Source organism: Mesocricetus auratus, unplaced genomic scaffold, assembly GCF_017639785.1.
Source record: "Mesocricetus auratus isolate SY011 unplaced genomic scaffold, BCM_Maur_2.0 Super-Scaffold_6730, whole genome shotgun sequence".
Classification (NCBI taxonomy): Eukaryota; Metazoa; Chordata; class Mammalia; order Rodentia; family Cricetidae; genus Mesocricetus; species Mesocricetus auratus.
Window position 1 is genome coordinate 23,242,377 of NW_024429184.1, and position 16,435 is coordinate 23,258,811.

At 45.5% G+C, this 16,435-nt stretch overlaps 1 protein-coding gene across 3 annotated transcripts in view; it reads left to right on the forward strand.

Annotated features, from left to right (window-relative positions):
* Mob3b (MOB kinase activator 3B) overlaps positions 1-12,657 on the forward strand; it is a 168,257-nt gene extending 155,600 nt beyond the window's left edge. For all 3 annotated transcript variants that reach the window (XM_013121075.3, XM_040740319.1, XM_040740323.1), the window contains exon 4: positions 7,460-12,657. In XM_013121075.3, the coding sequence (XP_012976529.1) occupies positions 7,460-7,489 (30 nt within the window). In that variant the 3' untranslated portion in view covers positions 7,490-12,657. The remainder of the gene's footprint in view (positions 1-7,459) is intronic.
* Positions 12,658-16,435: the final 3,778 nt, after the last annotated feature.

Genomic DNA, 16,435 nt, shown 5'->3' on the forward strand with positions numbered 1-16,435 from the left:
CCTCTGCTTTTATAGCACATCTGCCTGGGCTCTGCAGAGCTTTAACACCCATGTCCCCCATGGTTCTCAAGTAGTCAGACACACCCTTACCCTGTTTGCAGATAGGAGAGACCTCCCTTGAGTGAGTGGGTGTGGCCAGGAGCCAGCTTCTGGGAGAGAGGTCAGTCTTAGAAACCTCACCTGGGCAGCAATGGGCCATTAGGGAGGGGAGGGACCACCTGTGGCAGAAGTGGGATCTTCAAGATGATCGTTGTTTCTAACCCACATGCTTTGGGGAGGGGGAGGATAGCACATAAGGATGAAATGAACCGGTATGATATGGACACAATGTAGAGAGTTCTAAGGCTCCAGAAAGGCCCATGGGAGAAGAAAGGCCGCCTTCCCACCCCACCCTCCACCCAGAGCACCCACTTGCCATCAGATTGGAGCTTTTCCAGGTTGTAGGATTCCATTTTGCTTTGTATGTTGGCCCAGGTCGCACTATAGCCCCTAATTGGCCCAGAACTCCCTGTGTAAACCAGCCTGGCCTTGAACTCACAGAGCTCCACCTGCCTCTGCTGGGACAAGGCGCTAGGATTAAGCGTGTACCACCAACGATCAGCAGGTTTCCTGGTTCTGTGTCGCCCACAACAGTCCAGTGGGACTATCTACACAGTGTTTCTGCACACCTCGGGCTCATCTCTGAGACGCAGAGGGACGACGGCCACACCTGCATAGGCACCGGGGTCTGGGGATGCAGGCAGTGTTGGTGTGCCGTAAGCATGGAAGCCTCTAACAGGAAAACCACGCCCCACGGCCTTTGCTGGTTTGGGTTTTTTTTATTTTTTATTTTATTTTATTTTACTAGTCAGATATTTTCAGCTGCCATCATCATGTATGAGGTTTAAAATGTGCTGATAGAGATCTGTCGCTGGAGAAGGGGCACATTCCGTGCCATTTCTGTGACTTCAAGAGTGTGTGACAGCGGCAGAGACAGGAGTATCTGTGTGTCCCAGGTTCGCTGACAGTTAGCGTTTCCCTTTGGGTCAAGTCTGACGCTGTGCTGTAGGCTTCTTACACTACCCTGTTCCAAGCCGTGGAGTTTTTGATGGCTGTGAGTCCGGAAGGGGCGTCTGCTCAAAGGCCATCCTCACAGTTTGCAGCCCCAAGTGTTCTCACACCGTGGACTTCCGCACCCACCTTCCATCCTCTCCGCTCTCTCTCTGCCTTAGTGGTTTGTATTGTCGCTGGTTTGTCCTCCTCCTCCCTGGTCCTCACAGTCAGCAGACGACTGTGGACTAAGAGACGCTGTTGCTCTCGTGTCCCTAAAGCAATCACCACTGGAGTCATCTCCCCCAAGCGGAGTAACGGGAACAGGGTAGGCGTCTCTTGCTTCTATTGCAGTCACCTCCATCTGGGTCGAGTGCCGCCCGGAAGCTGTGTGAACTTGGGCAAGTGGCTTCAGTTTGGAGCCAGTCTAACCTAGGTTAAGTTTTGGATGAGGTGGGCGGTTCAGAAAGACACGGAGATTGATTGCCGAGGACTGTGGAATTTGTTAGAAGAGTTATGATAGTCTTCGGCCATACCACCCTGAACACGCCTGATCTTGTCTGATCTTGGAAGCTAAGCAGGGTCTGGGCCTGGTTAGTACTGGTTAGTACTTGGATGGGAGAAGAGTTATGATAGCCACAGACACACAGACAGACAGACAGACAGACAGACAGACAGACAGACAGACAGCATGGCTGCTGCGTGGCAAGGGCTCCAAGGAAAGTTGGGGACCCAGAACCAGAGACGGAAAACATAGTGTGAAGTCTCTAAAGAGGATCATAGCCCACACAGCAGAGGAGGGACCCCCTTATATTTTCTGAGGGTGGCGGGTTCACAGCAGGACAGGAGGTAGGGAAGGAGGGGTGACGGGATGGGGCACCCCTTTCATGTAAACTCAATTTCCGAGTGAGATGGGACTCATGATGTCCAGACCAGTCTGGGCCACTTAGGGAGACCCTGTTTCAGTAAAATGATGGTGGTGATGATGATGATGATATTTAAATCACACAACTCATAGAAATGTGATCAATAGATGTCAAAATCATCTCACAATTCTATCAAACAGAGGCCATTTTCAGTTTTGAGATCAGACAAGGAATTGGGAACTTATACAAAACTTAGGTTGTTTTCCCCAGGCAAAAGTCACTGAAACTTCATTTCTAAAATTAAATGTGACTTCTATTGGGTGTCTTGTTCTAGTTCCCCTTTTATGCTTTTTTTTAAAGCAGGAAATAATTTGAGTATTAAAGGTATCTAAAACTCCAGAGATTATACCAAGGACAAAAAAATTGAAAACATAAAATTTCATTTGCCCAGCTGCAACATCATGTTGGATATAAATTGGATTTATAACTGCCTCAAATCCTATATACTGCATATGACTTTTAAAAAAATGTCCTTTATCACACAACAATGTACACTAAGATATATACGGTATACAATTCAGGTTAAGACTAATTGTCTAATGAATTCCAATGCTAGCCCAAAGCCAAGCAATAGGGACCCAGAATGGAGCGAATAATGCTTTCGGGAAGTCATGTAAGTTGTGAGAATTTTCCAGGCGTAGAGGAAGAGAGCACAGTTACAGGAGCAGGAGAGAAGCAGCAGCCTGTGACAAACTCCAAGGCACCAGGCTGGGGGAGACCTGGGGAAGCTGGCTGGCCTGACTGTATGGTGTTGAATTGAGTCTGCAAACAGAGGGTGGTGACCTACCATGACAGCTTCCTCTGCCGCCAGTGTGTGAGCTGGCTGTTGGCAGTGGGGAACGAGGCTGATGGGAGTGACAAATCCAAGGCCTGGCTTTATTTTTACCACAAGAGTACATTAAAAAAAAAAAAAAAAAAAGCCGGGCGGTGAAGGCGAATGCCTTTAATCCCAGCACTCGGGAGGCAGAGGCAGGAGAATCTCTGTGAGTTTGAGACCAGGCTGGTCTACAAGAGCTAGTTCCAGGACAGCGTCCAAAGCCACGGAGAAACCCTGTCTCGAAAAACAAAAACAAACAAAAAAAACCCCTAAAAGCATTTATAACTGTGCAGTGACATCACACTGTGGAGCTGAAGGCAGAGGCAGGCGGAGCTCTGTGGGTTTGAAGCCAGCCTGGTCTACAGTAAGAGTTTCAGGACAGCCAGGGCTGTTACACAGAGAAACCCTGTCTCAAAAATCAAAAGAAAAGGACACAAAGAAATATTATTACAAAAAGTAGAGTCTTTCCCCCTCACCCCACCCCCTCCTGGTCCTCCCCTCCCAAGTCCCTTTCCTGAGTGTCCTGGTGCCCACCCTTGACCTCCTGATCATCTTTCTACCTTCTCTGGTCTCTTTCGAGGGTTATCCACACTCATATGCAAACACACACGGACACGCACATGTTACACGCTAAGACCTGCATATAGGAACATGTGGGTTTTGTCTTTCTGACATCTTGCTTATTTATTAATTACTCTCCAAATCCATGCATTTTCCTACAAATTTCATAATTTGTTTGTGTATATACACCACATTTTCATTGTCAGCTGAGTAATTAAAAAAATAAATAACAAGCCTCAAAATGCTGCAGTTTTCTTCGTAAACAAGCCAAATATAATGCCTCGCCAGAGGCTTGCCAGAAAAAAAATCTCCCCTGCAGAAACCGCCATAAGCACGTTGCAGGGTTTGGCACCCTGCCTTATACAGTGGCATCCCGTGTGACCGGCAATGGGGAAGTCTCCTTAAAAGAACTCCCCGAGTAGAAGATGCTGAGCATGTTCCCCTTGAGGAAGGAAGGCAGGGATGTCTTTGGCCCTGCTGATTAACCTGTGGCGGGATCAGTGAGGAAAGCCATGTTTATGTCTGGAGAACGTTTCTTTAAACAGTTCGATGGCGCCTCCAAGTGGCAAAGTAGTAGAACACAGCCTTAGAGGCTGCTTTATAAAAATGAAACGTGAGAGCTTGGCATGCTTGTGGAGATCAGAGAACAGCTTGAAAGAGTAGGTTCTCTCCTTCCACCAACGTGAGTCTCGAACTTACGTCTTCAGGTGCGGTAGCAAGCACTTCTGCCTGCTGAGCCATTTTGCCGGCGCAGGCCTATAGATTTCCAAAGAGCAGATTCAAGGACAGTGCCTTTCAGTTTGTGAACTGTGGTTACCCAGTGTTTCCCCTGTAGGAGTTGAAGACCTCTCAGAAACAGCTTTTCTTCTGCGTGTTTGGGCTCACACTGCGGTGAGAAAAGCCCCAGTACTAACTCCTCGCAGAGGATAGCACCATTTGCGCTCTGAATGTATTCGCCCTCCCTCCACTTTTTTCAAAACCTCTCCCACGTTTTAAGCGTCTATACTCTGAGAAACATGATGATTTTAATGCCCCCCCCCCCATGGCTGCTACTAATTCAAACTGTTATCAGTCTAGCTGAGGAAAAAGTACTGCTAGCATTTTGACATGGCCCCGTGGATGACAGAAAAGGGAAATGGTAGCCATGGGCGTCCCCAGGACTCAGGAAGCACCGAATGAGGACCAAGTCGTTCAGTGGGTCATCACCACACCCAGTGGTGGTCAGGGGCTTAGCCGGGTAGAGGTGAGAAGGCGAGAGAAAGCCCAAGCTATAGAAGAGGGGTCTCATCCACAGAAAGGGTCCGGGAATGAGGTCACAAAAGCCACCAGGGCCTAAAGTAGCCGTGGCATTGCGGGCAGCTCTGGGGGAGGTGGGGGAAGGGGGCAGGAAGCGGCGCAATAGCCCGATTTGGCCTAAGGAAACTGCAAGATCGCAGCTCCGGGGGGGGGGGGGTCAGGTGAAAAATTCAGAAAAACCTGCTGTCATCTACAATGAATATGTGTATGGCTCAGTTAATTTCCAAGTCGTCACTCCAGTGCGTATGTATTCCTGGCTTTAAACAAAGCCCCACGCGGAGTGGGAAGCTTGGCTCTCACAGTCACACAGGCTTCCGGCTGAATCCCACGCCGGCCACTTTCCGTGTGTCTTTGGTAAGTCGTCCTTCTTTCTCAGTCCGCTGCCTTGTCAGCGCAGAGCACAATCATCTCTCGAGGCTGCAGCCAGGGTTGCAGGATGCACCTGCACGGCGGTGGGTATGAGCAGGAGACACCGCAGCCTTCTAGAAACTACCACTCACCCGGAACAGCCAGCTCGGCTCCAAGAGTAGGATTCTTCCGTCTAACGACAGTTGCGGTTCCCTGGCGGAGATCTACACACACACACACACACACACACACACACAACACACACACACAACGGCCACCCGACAGTTCCCTGGCGGAGATCTACACACACACACACACTGAGCACTTCGTGGGCGCCCATCACAAGCTCCTTGGTCGCTTTCTGGAGCACCGACCGATTGCCAATATTTATAATCAGTTATAAAACTGCAGTCATGTTTATCCTTGGAATTACCTTTCTCTCAAAGGCACAATCTGCTGTCAAATGCTAACTCAAAATACAAGAGCCTTTGGTTTTGTTTTTCATTTCCTTGCTTGTTGATACTCCGGGCTAGCCCCAAACTCACATTCCTAATACCTCAGCCTCCCAAGTGTTGGGATTCCAGTCGTCATACCGCCGTGCCCAGTTCACAAGAACCTCTGGAAACTTGAGGTGGGAACAGTAGACGAGGGAATTACCATGTATTGAGTCTGCGCATACATTAATACATTTAACCTCCCTTGCTCTCCTCCCTCACAACATCTGACAGGAAGATGGGGACCTGTGCATTGCCTGATTAACATGCTGAGGCTGGATTATCAGGCACTGGGGATGCAACAGCAAGCATCGGGCACAGCCCTGCCCTCCTGGACCCTATAGGGTCTTGCCTGGGATGATCCAGGAGGCAGAAATGAAGTCAATGATAGACTCTTCCACGGGTGAAGAAGGGTGATGTGCCTGCTAAAAGGGGTTGGGAGGGTCGTGTCTTGTTTTGGATTTAGAGATGCCCCCCCCAAACAGACGTTTCACTGAAGATGCTCTCAGAATTCATGTGGGTGGATAGTGGGGGGGGCAGAGACTGCAACATGTCTGAACCTGTCTCTAGCATGCTTCGTGTCTTTAAGTAAATGCTTGTGGTGGCATGATTCAGCTTGTGATCCACCACACTGCTTCCTTCCCAGGAGACTGTGGGTCCTTGAACATCCCCCCCATCTCCTACCATGTGGTCCAATCAGTAAGCAGAGTAAAGGACCACCAGGAGTTCTGCATGCACATTTGCTTACTGGCTGTGATGCAATGTGAAGGTGTGTGGGTTCCATGCCGCGTGTTACTTCTTTAACCCACACAGTCTGCACACTCTGAGCACCAGGCACACCCGCACTAGCTCTGTTGACTCCGATTTTTGCTATTTTCTTGTCTGGGATGATCCCGGTCAGCACTGCAGAGATGCGGCTGCAGAGTCAGCACTGCAGCAAGTGGAACTCAGAACTTACTCGTGTAATTAAAATTGCTTAGCCTTGTCTTCCCCAAAGGCCGACTAGCTCAAGACTGTTTGTCAGCAGGCAACCCACAGTCTTCTTAAAGATGAAAAAAGAACTCCCTTGTGCCAGCATTGTGAGAAAGATTGGGGGTACAAACCAAGGGGAAAGCCTGTGTGGACATGCAATGTCGTTTCTTCTGCCATTTTAGTGATCGTCAGTCTAGTGGGAGCGCCTCTCCAACAAGTCCCCATCTCTTAATCCTTCCCAAACAGTTCCAGCAACTGGAACCCAGTATTCAAGCCTGTGGGAGCCATTATCACTGAAACCACCACACATCCAGAGTCAATACACCCTACAGAGCAGTCAAGGTGTGCATTGGTGAAAGGCATGGCCACCTCCAAAGGTGGGTCTGAGGTCTTTCAGCCAGTGGATGTCCTCATGTCTCAAATGGAGAGATAAACGGTTGTTATCCAAGTGAAGAGGGTAGAGATGGGATGGGACAGAATATTCCAGCCTGTGCAGGGTCTCGGGGAGGAGAGAGGACGGCACATTTGGAGCCACAAGTTCCCATAAGAGCCAGGCATGTGATGTGCTTGCCAGACTCTGGTTTCTCTTCATGTCCTCGTCCTTGCTTTTCTTAACTTGTACATGAATGCATTCTTCATTTTTCCTGTCTTCGGTTGAAACTTAGCCAAATGGAAGATGTTTTCTATTCTAAAAATAGCAACCCAAACCTGTTATCATACCAGTTGGCAAGTTGTTCTTGGCTCTCCCTGGAGAGACAGTGGGGTGTGGGGAGGGCACGGGAGGCACTCTCTGTCCAAAGAGGAGAGCTGTTCTTCATCCCAAGTGCTCGGTGGCTCCAGTTCTGGTCTTCCTCCAGACAAAGGAGAGAGAGAGACAGACAGAGAGAGAGAGAGAGAGACAGAGAGAGCTCAGACTTGTACCCTTTGGTTTGGCACTTCCAGGTAAAAGCCCCAATGCGTGTCCACCACTGCCCTGTTTACTGTCCCCTAACAGCCCTTCTCTCCTTGCTTTCCAGAAAGAGATGACAACCAGCATGTGTCACTAGCACTCCACCTCATCTCCCGGAAGAAAGCAGCACTGTTTCTCCCAGGAGTCCCCATGGGACAGGAAGTTGGCCCTGTCTGGCTGAAATAGTCCCGAGCCCCACAAGGACTTCTGAAAGATGTCTCTACCCACTTCGTGCGCTCTTAACCCTCTCAGTGCTGCTAGCCAGGGCCTGTATGTGAGCCAGGCAGACCACAGCATGAAGGACCAGCCTTGACCCCTGCGGCTGAAGACAGTACGGGAGGGGCCCGACTCTTCCTCCCCTGTCAAGCTTGTGCCTGGATCTGACGCCTAGGCTTTACTGGAATTCAGGTTTTGAGACTGAGAGCTTTTGTCGTTGCTCTTTTCCACTTAGGTCTTACCAGACTTCTTGACTAACTTCTCTGTCATTTGTTTTTCTCAGTACCAGTCAAATTCGGGGAATGCCGTGTAATACCACTTTCCTGTGTCACCTCCTATCCCAGGTCTCCTCGAGTCCCTGCAGTCCCTGTCTCTGGACCTGTGACCTAACCTTGTGTGTGACTTGATGCTGGGAGGGGCCTGCAGTTCTCCTGACAGCATCCATGCCATTTCCTTCATAGGCAGTTTCGCCAGGGTCCATCTGACGGGGTGCATGATGTGTGCCCCAGACAGGCCATTCGCGTGCTAACCATTGGGAAGTCTGGGGACCAGAAATAAACTGGCGCATTCCCAGTTTGCCCTGGTCAGAGTGAATTCTTAGTAGCCACTGTCATTTCTAAACTCTCCCCCTCCAGATATACTTTCCCATTTCCCAGAAGAGAGAAAGTTACGAATGAACAGTGGGACCCTTGATCCAGATCAGTGCAGTGCTCTTTGTTGAGAGCTAGTGAGTCCTGGCTAAGCAGACATAACACCGGGATTTCGGTGACAAGACGAGACATGGGCATTTGGTACATGGAGACCCAATACACTTGACTTACTGTAGCCTTTCCAGGTTGACCCCGGAGCTTCTGCAGTCAGCTGGTATTATCTCTCGTCACATTTTCCCTTCCTCTGTTCCCTGTTTTCCCTCCACGTCCTCCCCACCCTCTCTCCATTATATCTCTTCTCTCTCATCTCTATTCTCTGCTCTGTCCTCTTTCTCCTCCCTCCCCTCCCCTCTCCTCCCCTCCCCTCTTCTCACTCCCCTCCCCTCTTCTCTCTCGTTCCCCTCTCTCTTTCTGTCTCTCTCGCGCCCATTGTCCTCCCATATCCTGGGTTATATGATGACACAAATTAACTTCTGTCCAGTGGATGTGCTGCTGTCACTAAGGTCTTCCTTCTGTCCGTTCAGTTTGTTCCTTCCAGCAGTCAGAATAACCATTCCGTGCCATCTCCTGCCTTTGGAAGCTTTAGTTGCTTTCTCTGATTCATTCACGAAACTGTGGTTCTGACAGCTTGACTAAGAAGTACTCACACTTCCCATGATATTTTAATAAAGCATCTGTTGGTGGAGGGACGTAGATATGAATGTATTCTTGCAGTTAGTAACAAAAGATGACTAAGCTAATATGATGCTATTTGGTATATATAATATGTTAAAGCCATTTGTGACTGCCACAGAAGCCTGGAAAGCATGGCATCTTTGCCTAATGATGAAAAGGCTGGCTGTATGGGCTCAGTGGCGTTCTACACGAGGGAACCACGCAGAACAGCCCTTCCTTCCTGTCTCGTGGATGATGTCTTATGAAACCCAACACTACTACTCCTCTCTACATAATTGACTTACTCTGATCTACAGGGACTTCTTCTTTTCTCCTTAAGCAACTTTTAGAGGCCAAGATAGGCAATTTGGCCTAGAAGCATATTTGGCTAAGGGTTCAGAGAAACAAAGCCCTGAATTGCTGGCCTATGCGATGCACAGTAACACACTTCACGGGTGTGAGGGATGGTGGCAGTGAGAAATGGCAGGCCGTGGCCTTGGGGAGTCTCTGCTGCTTTGTACCTTGAACAACTGCAGGACTCATGCGGTAACGGGTACTGTGTGTGGCTGCATTCCAATAATCTTAGCCAAAGGGGAAGGCTGACTCTAGACATTTGGCATGTATTTCTAGCTATTTTCTATCAATTGTTTGTATGTGTGAAATTTCCATCCTGCTTAAAAATCTAAATATTTTTTTAACTTCCTAGAATGATTTTCCCTGGCCTGTATTGTCAATTGCACTAAGTAGCTCTCAGAGGGAAATCGAGCCAATTGCTCTTCTTTTTTAAAGTATGAGGTGTTCATATATCTACAGAACTTTGGCAAATTCTAAAGGCAGATCCTCATGGGCTGTTCCTTTGGCCTGGCCTTATCTTCTATAATCTGTACTGTGAATGGAAGATCCTACAGCCCAGGGACAGGGACAGGGACAGGCCTCTTGCTGTCTCCTAGCCTCATTCTCCCTCCTTTGCAACATGTATTCTAACTCTGGGAAAATTCCCAGTTGAAAGATTACATGCACCCTACGTCCTTTAAGTGTAGCAAGTGTTGGCATATCACCTCATTTCTTTCTCACGGTAGATGCACTCATTGCTGAATCATCAAAAAAAAAAAACACCAAATTTCAGTCATCATAAAGTTTCAAGATACTTTATCATACCCCTCCTATTAGTAATGAGAACATTATTCTATCCATCTTCAGTGTCATCAACTCCAAGAGCCTGAAATGGATATTTAAATTCTGTCTCAAAAACTTCTTGGTAGTAGATTTTCCTTTTCAAAAAATCTAGGATATAATCAAAAATCACACATAGTATTTATTTAGTTGTCATTGCCTTCATTTCCATTAATAGATTGTTGCTTTCTCTCTCTCCTCTCTCTCTCTCTCTCTCTCTCTCTCTCTCTCTCTCTCTCTCTCTCTCTCTCTCTCTCTCTCTCTGTGTGTGTGTGTGTGTGTGTGTGTATGTGTCTTTTATAATTGGCATTACTGAAGAACCTAAGCTGGTGTGTCGTAGGATATGCCCACATTCCGGAGGGCTATATTCTGCTAATTTCCTATTTGTGAGATTTAGGGTAACATGTTGAGAGTGAGAATGTTCGCAGTGATGATATATCCTCCTTGCATCATGTTAGTAAATGTGAATGTCTAATTGAAGGTTAATCAGTGGCCTTAGGGGTTATCTGCCCGAGCCAATTAGGTTCCACAATTCATTGCTAAACTCTAAGATTCAATACACACACAATAATATTTATAGACTACAAAGTTCCAAATATATACTTCATTTCTTAATGTTTTTGGAGGTCTACCATGCCTGATACTAAACCCTTTGCTGTGGAAGGTAAGATTGTGCAAGGAATCAGACCTTTCCACTTAAGATGAAAAGGAGCAGGAATGTTTCATTTGCAAACAATACATAAGAACGCTGACTCATGGATGTGTGTATGATCCTACAGCCAGACGCAAAGTGCGCATGCTCCATAGTGGGCATGCACACACATTTCTTTAGTGACTTCCCATTCAGACTCATAGTTTACTCGTTGAGCTCAGCTCAAATATATTATGAGACAGTGTCTCTTTACATAGTCTTGGGTATCCTGGAACTTACTCTGTAGACCTTGAACTCACAGAGATCCTCCTGCCTCTGCTTCCTGGGGGCTTAGATTAAACTTTCACAGTAGACTTAGATTTTAGATAAATAACATAGCCACAAGTCTGGGCACATTCTGAGATCACAAGCCATACATTTTTTATCCTAATAGATGCTAATATCAACCATCTTAATAAGATATTTATGATCTGCCCTCTGGGGTAAAATTTGAACTTGGTTGTACTGAAGAAACAGAACATTAGTCCTTCCAGTCCTGTCCCCACGGCCACGCACAAGCACCTCATACAGCCTGCCTTGCCTCTGGCTTCAGCCATTGGTGGCAGCAGGATGGACGCTCCTCAAATAATCTTGGAAAGGACAGATTAAATTCTGATCTAGGTTCTTCTGCTTGTTAGACTGTTGATCTCCTCTTCCTTGAATGTTTTGTTTCTTTCCTCAGCTAGGATGAATACCTCCTTTTGCGGGTATTCAGGCATAGAAGTTCTACAGAAACCTCTCGATGACCCACTGAAACTTCACAGCCGTGGAAACTTTCCATCCAGCCAGATAGTCCCTTTGAGCTCCAGCCCTTGTCTCATGCCCAGTATTTAGGAAGGGGCCAGAGACTATGCAGTGACATCAAGTGCTTAGTGAGAGCTTCATTTGCATATTCATCAGGTATCCGAAATCCAAGCATCGTCCCAGTTGTTGCATCCTCTCAGAAGTTTTGCCATTCTACCACTAAGTGTTTCTGTGGTTGGGCTAGAAACTCCTCCAAAGCTTTCCCTATGTCTGGGTTATAGACACCGTACACTGTGAATCTGATAAACTATCTGTGCCTTCTCCAGACCCTGCTGGGTTTTTGCTAGTCCTGGATATAAAAGAAATCTTTGGATTTTCTTACCTGTTTCAGTTGGCCATACAAAACTCTAATTAGGTTATATCGGACCATTCCAAGTTCCTTTTCCTCCTACTTTTAACATCCTTCATTGAACACACTAGATTTGGTTAAGATTTTCCTTAACTGGAAAACATTAAGGAATCTGACTTATGTCAGTCCACTATTTACCCAGTCCATTGCCACTGGTGAAAGCACACCATTTCCAATAATCCCTTAGCCTAAATGACAAACACACTAAGGAAAAGAAACACAGCATGCCTTCAAGAAATGGCAAAGGTCTTCCTTGGATGATACTGTCATTCTGGCTCTGAAGAAACTAGTGATTCCTGTCTAGAATTAGCCAAATAAAGTTTATTTTGGAAGTAATGATTTTTTTTCCTGGTTTTAAAAATCTTTAGCAAGAAAAACGTTTATAACAAGCTATTTTCCTTTGGGTGGGTATTAAATGTGGGTAAAAAAAAATGATATGTAAAGATTTGTGTAACAGAGAATGAGTCATTTCTAATGAAGCGAGCTGTTTACTAGCTTCTAGTGTTCTGCTTTTAAAGTTTTCCTGTCACTTTTTTAAGTACATCTGAAAAATGTTAACTATATTTTTGTTCCATTTGTGATTCAGCTAAGGATTTTATTGTAAGAAAGCAGACTAACATAATTAAATCAATTAGAAGAGCTAGATAAATCTAAAGAATATTTATCAAATTTCTGTGTGAGCCTACGGATTCAAATGTCATGAATAAAAGCTACATAGTTGCCTTCTGGTCCGTCTTCTTTACATGCCATATTTATTTAACAAATAGTTCGCCAACCTGCAGTGTTCTGGGAAAGGGTCAATAAAAGGAAAATCGTTAATTCAAATTTGTTTGAAGGCACATGTGGACACGTTTGAATTTTAACTAAGACCCCCTTATCCTATCAGTTTTCCAATAAGACATTCAGTATATAGTTTAGCTTCCCAGAAGCTTATTGTCCTTCTATGTGTTTTCTTCCCATAGAATTTGGTGTTAGTTTGATGGTGATCTAATATGTAAAGATGTCAGATGAGTCTTTGCATGGCCTCCAGGACCTGACTGGGTTCTGAGGCAATTAAGAAAGGGAAGGTAAACCCGCAGATGCAAAGGCTGGAACTGGGTGGACTGGGCTTTCTGGAGACGCCACAGCCCACAGTTCCAGAGAGTTAGAGTCTTCGATAGTGGAGTGAAAGCATAGCAAACGGTGACCTGAGCAGGAGCTGGGAGCTCACACTTTTTTTTTAAATTGTAGTTATAACATTTCTCCCTTCTTTTCCTCCCTCCAAACCCTCACATATGTATATTCCTTCTCATTGTCCTTCAAATTCATGACCTCTTTTTTGACCAGTTGCTATGGCATGCATATGTATGTATGTATGTGTATGAATACCCATATATATTCCTAAATATAGCCTACTCAGTCCATGTAACGTTACTTGTGTGTATATTTCAGGGCTAACTATTTGACAGCCAGTTGGTGTGCTCTTCCCTGGGGACGACCGCCTCTCCCATTCCAGCTTTCCTCAGCTGCCTGTAGTTTTTGTGTTGGGTTGAGTGAGGCCTTGTGGGCTTGCCCTTGTCCCTTTGGCATGTCCGTTAGTGTCATCCTCACTTAGCTCATGTCTGGGCAGCCATGGGGAGATACTCAATGGGTATATTTTCTAGTGTTATGAGGAGGCACAGTCTCTGATCCTCCTGCTCTGACCATCTTTGTGCCCAGTCTTCCACAGACTTCCATGAGCTTCAGATGTTGGGTTGTTTTGTAGATGCATCCATTGGTACTGGGCCCCATAACTGTATACTGATTGGTTGTAGTTTTCTGTAGTGGTCTCCATCTGTCACAAAGAAAAGCTTGGTCAGGTGGTGGTCTTTAATCCCAGCACTCAGGAGGCATAGGCAGGCAGATCTCTGTGAGTTTGAGACCAGCCTGGTCTACAGAGTTCACCAGAAGTACAGACAAGCAGGAGGCATTGCTCCTCCCTTGGTTGACACCTAGCATTTGCTTGCCTCGGGACTCTGAGATTTAGAAAGTTCTATGTTGACTGACCCAGCACAGGGAAAGGAGGATCGCTACCTCAAGCTCCAAATTGTTCAATGAATGGGACTTTGTGTCCTAGACCAATAAGATGAGGAGTTCAGGGAGACTGCAACTTCGGGCCTACAGAAGAAGACAGAAACTTTTGATGATAGGATTTTAAATGCCACTGCCTGGCTCCAAATCAGTACACCAGAGGCTGGTTTTTGTTTGTTTGTTTGTTTTCATTTTGTTTTTTACTTTTTTCTCTCTACTAAGTCCTGTTCTCCAGAGTTATATAACACAAACTGCTTCACCTCCACTCATCTTTTGAATTTGTTACCCTATTTCCAACAGAGGAAAGAATAAAGGGAGGGAGGGAAGATAAACAAAGACAGTGAAGGGACTATTTTGCATCCTTTCTCTGTAGTCTTGAGAAATTCCCTGGAAATAAATGATTCCCACACTACATCTGCAATAGCAAGAGCCAATACAAATTTTTAAAACTTGAGAAGAACAGAGTCCAAAATCAGCTAGGTGAGCTTCATCTCCCTGCTGACCTCCTATTCCTCAGTGTTACCCCCAACTTTGTAGTAGACCATCTGTTGCAACATCTCTGCCCTCATCCCCAGAACACAAGCAAATATTCTCCTCCAGTATACCACCCACACCCCATCCCTTTGTCTCAGCTGCCAATACCAGGAGGCACTGCCTAGAAATCTGCTGGACATGTGCACCATGGAATCAGACAGGCATCTTCATTCTCCAGGCATCTTCATTCTCCTTCCTGTTTTCCAATTCCAGTCCCGCAGTAGCACACTACCTGCTGTAGCCTCTCCTTTTCTGCCCCCATTCATAGGAGACTACCCATATCATCTTGGCATACCCAGCTTTCCTCCTTCCTGTGGACCCTCTCAGCATTGCCCCAACAGACCATCCTCATTCCTTCCTATCAGTTTCCAATACCTAGAAACACTTGCTACCCAGAACCCCCAGTAGCCACACCTGGCAGGGGCTCAGAACCACTACCTACCAGGCAAACCATGGCCAGTGTGTTCTACTAGATCCAGAGAGGCAACAAAAACCAAGAAACAGAAAGCCCACTTAATAAAGACAAGATCAGGTATCAACACCTACAACTTCAATCATCCCAAACCCAGGTGCCCACACACCAAGTTAGAATGCAATCGATAGCAGCCAACATGATATTATTTCACTAGGTCCCAGCAACCTTACTGTAGTAGGTCCTGAGAAATGCAATATAGCTGAAGCACAAGACAAGTATTTAAATAGCTATTATGAATATGCTCAAGGACCGTAAAGAGCACATGAATGAATCTACTAATGAAAACACAAGGTGGAATAAAATGAGGAAAACAAACAAAAATACAAAGAATCATTGAAACAACTAAATTCTTTGAGAAAATCGGTAAGATTGATAAACCCTTCTCCAAATTAACTAAAACTCAGAGGGCAAAGATCCAAATTAACAAAATTATGGACAAAGAAAACACAGAGAATAATAAAGACATGCTTTAAAAAACAGCACTCCACAGTCTTAGGGTTTCTATTGCTGTGAAGAGACACCATTACTACAGCAACTCTTATAAAGGAAAACATTTAATCAGTATTAACCTACAGTTACAGAAGTTTACTCCATTATTGTCATGATAGGGCATGGCATCATGCAGGCAGACATGGTGCTAGAGAAGGAGCTAAGAGTTCTACAAATTTATCCACAGGCAGCAGAAACAACTGTGTGTCACATTTGGCATTGCTTGAACATATAAGACCTCAAAACCTGCCCCCTCCACAGTGACTCACTTCCTCCAACAAGGCTGCACCTCCTAATATTGGCACTCTCTATAGGGAGCAGTTTCAAACTACCACATTCACCAAACTGGAAAGTCTAAAAGAAATGGATAATTTTCTTGCTATAGACCATCTACCAATGTTAAGTCAAGATCAGACACCCCTATAGGTCTGAAATAAAAGCAATAATTAAAGGTTTCCCAACCAAAAACAGCCCAAGGTAATATGGTTTTAGTTCAGAAGTCGATAAGGGTTTCAAAGAAGAATTAATGACAATACTAGTCAAATTATCCCACTAAATAGAAACAAAAGGAACACTGTACAATTCTTTGTAAAAGGCCACAGTTACCCTGATACCTAAACCATATAAAAATCCAACAAAGAGATCTATAGATCAATATTTCCTATTAACATAGATACAAAAGTTCTCAATAAAATGCTTGCAAACAAACAAAAACATCAAAATAAAATCACCCACCATGATCAAGTAGGCTTCATTCCAAAGATTCAGAGATGGTTCAACATATTTAAATTGATGAATGTAGTTATTATCAATTATAGAGGCTGAAAGACACAACATATGATCATTTCATTAGATGTAGAAAAAGCCTTTGAGAAACCCAACACCCTTTCTTGATGAAAGTCCTAGAGTGACTAGAGATAAAAGGGACATACCTCAATGTAATAAAGGCAATATACTGT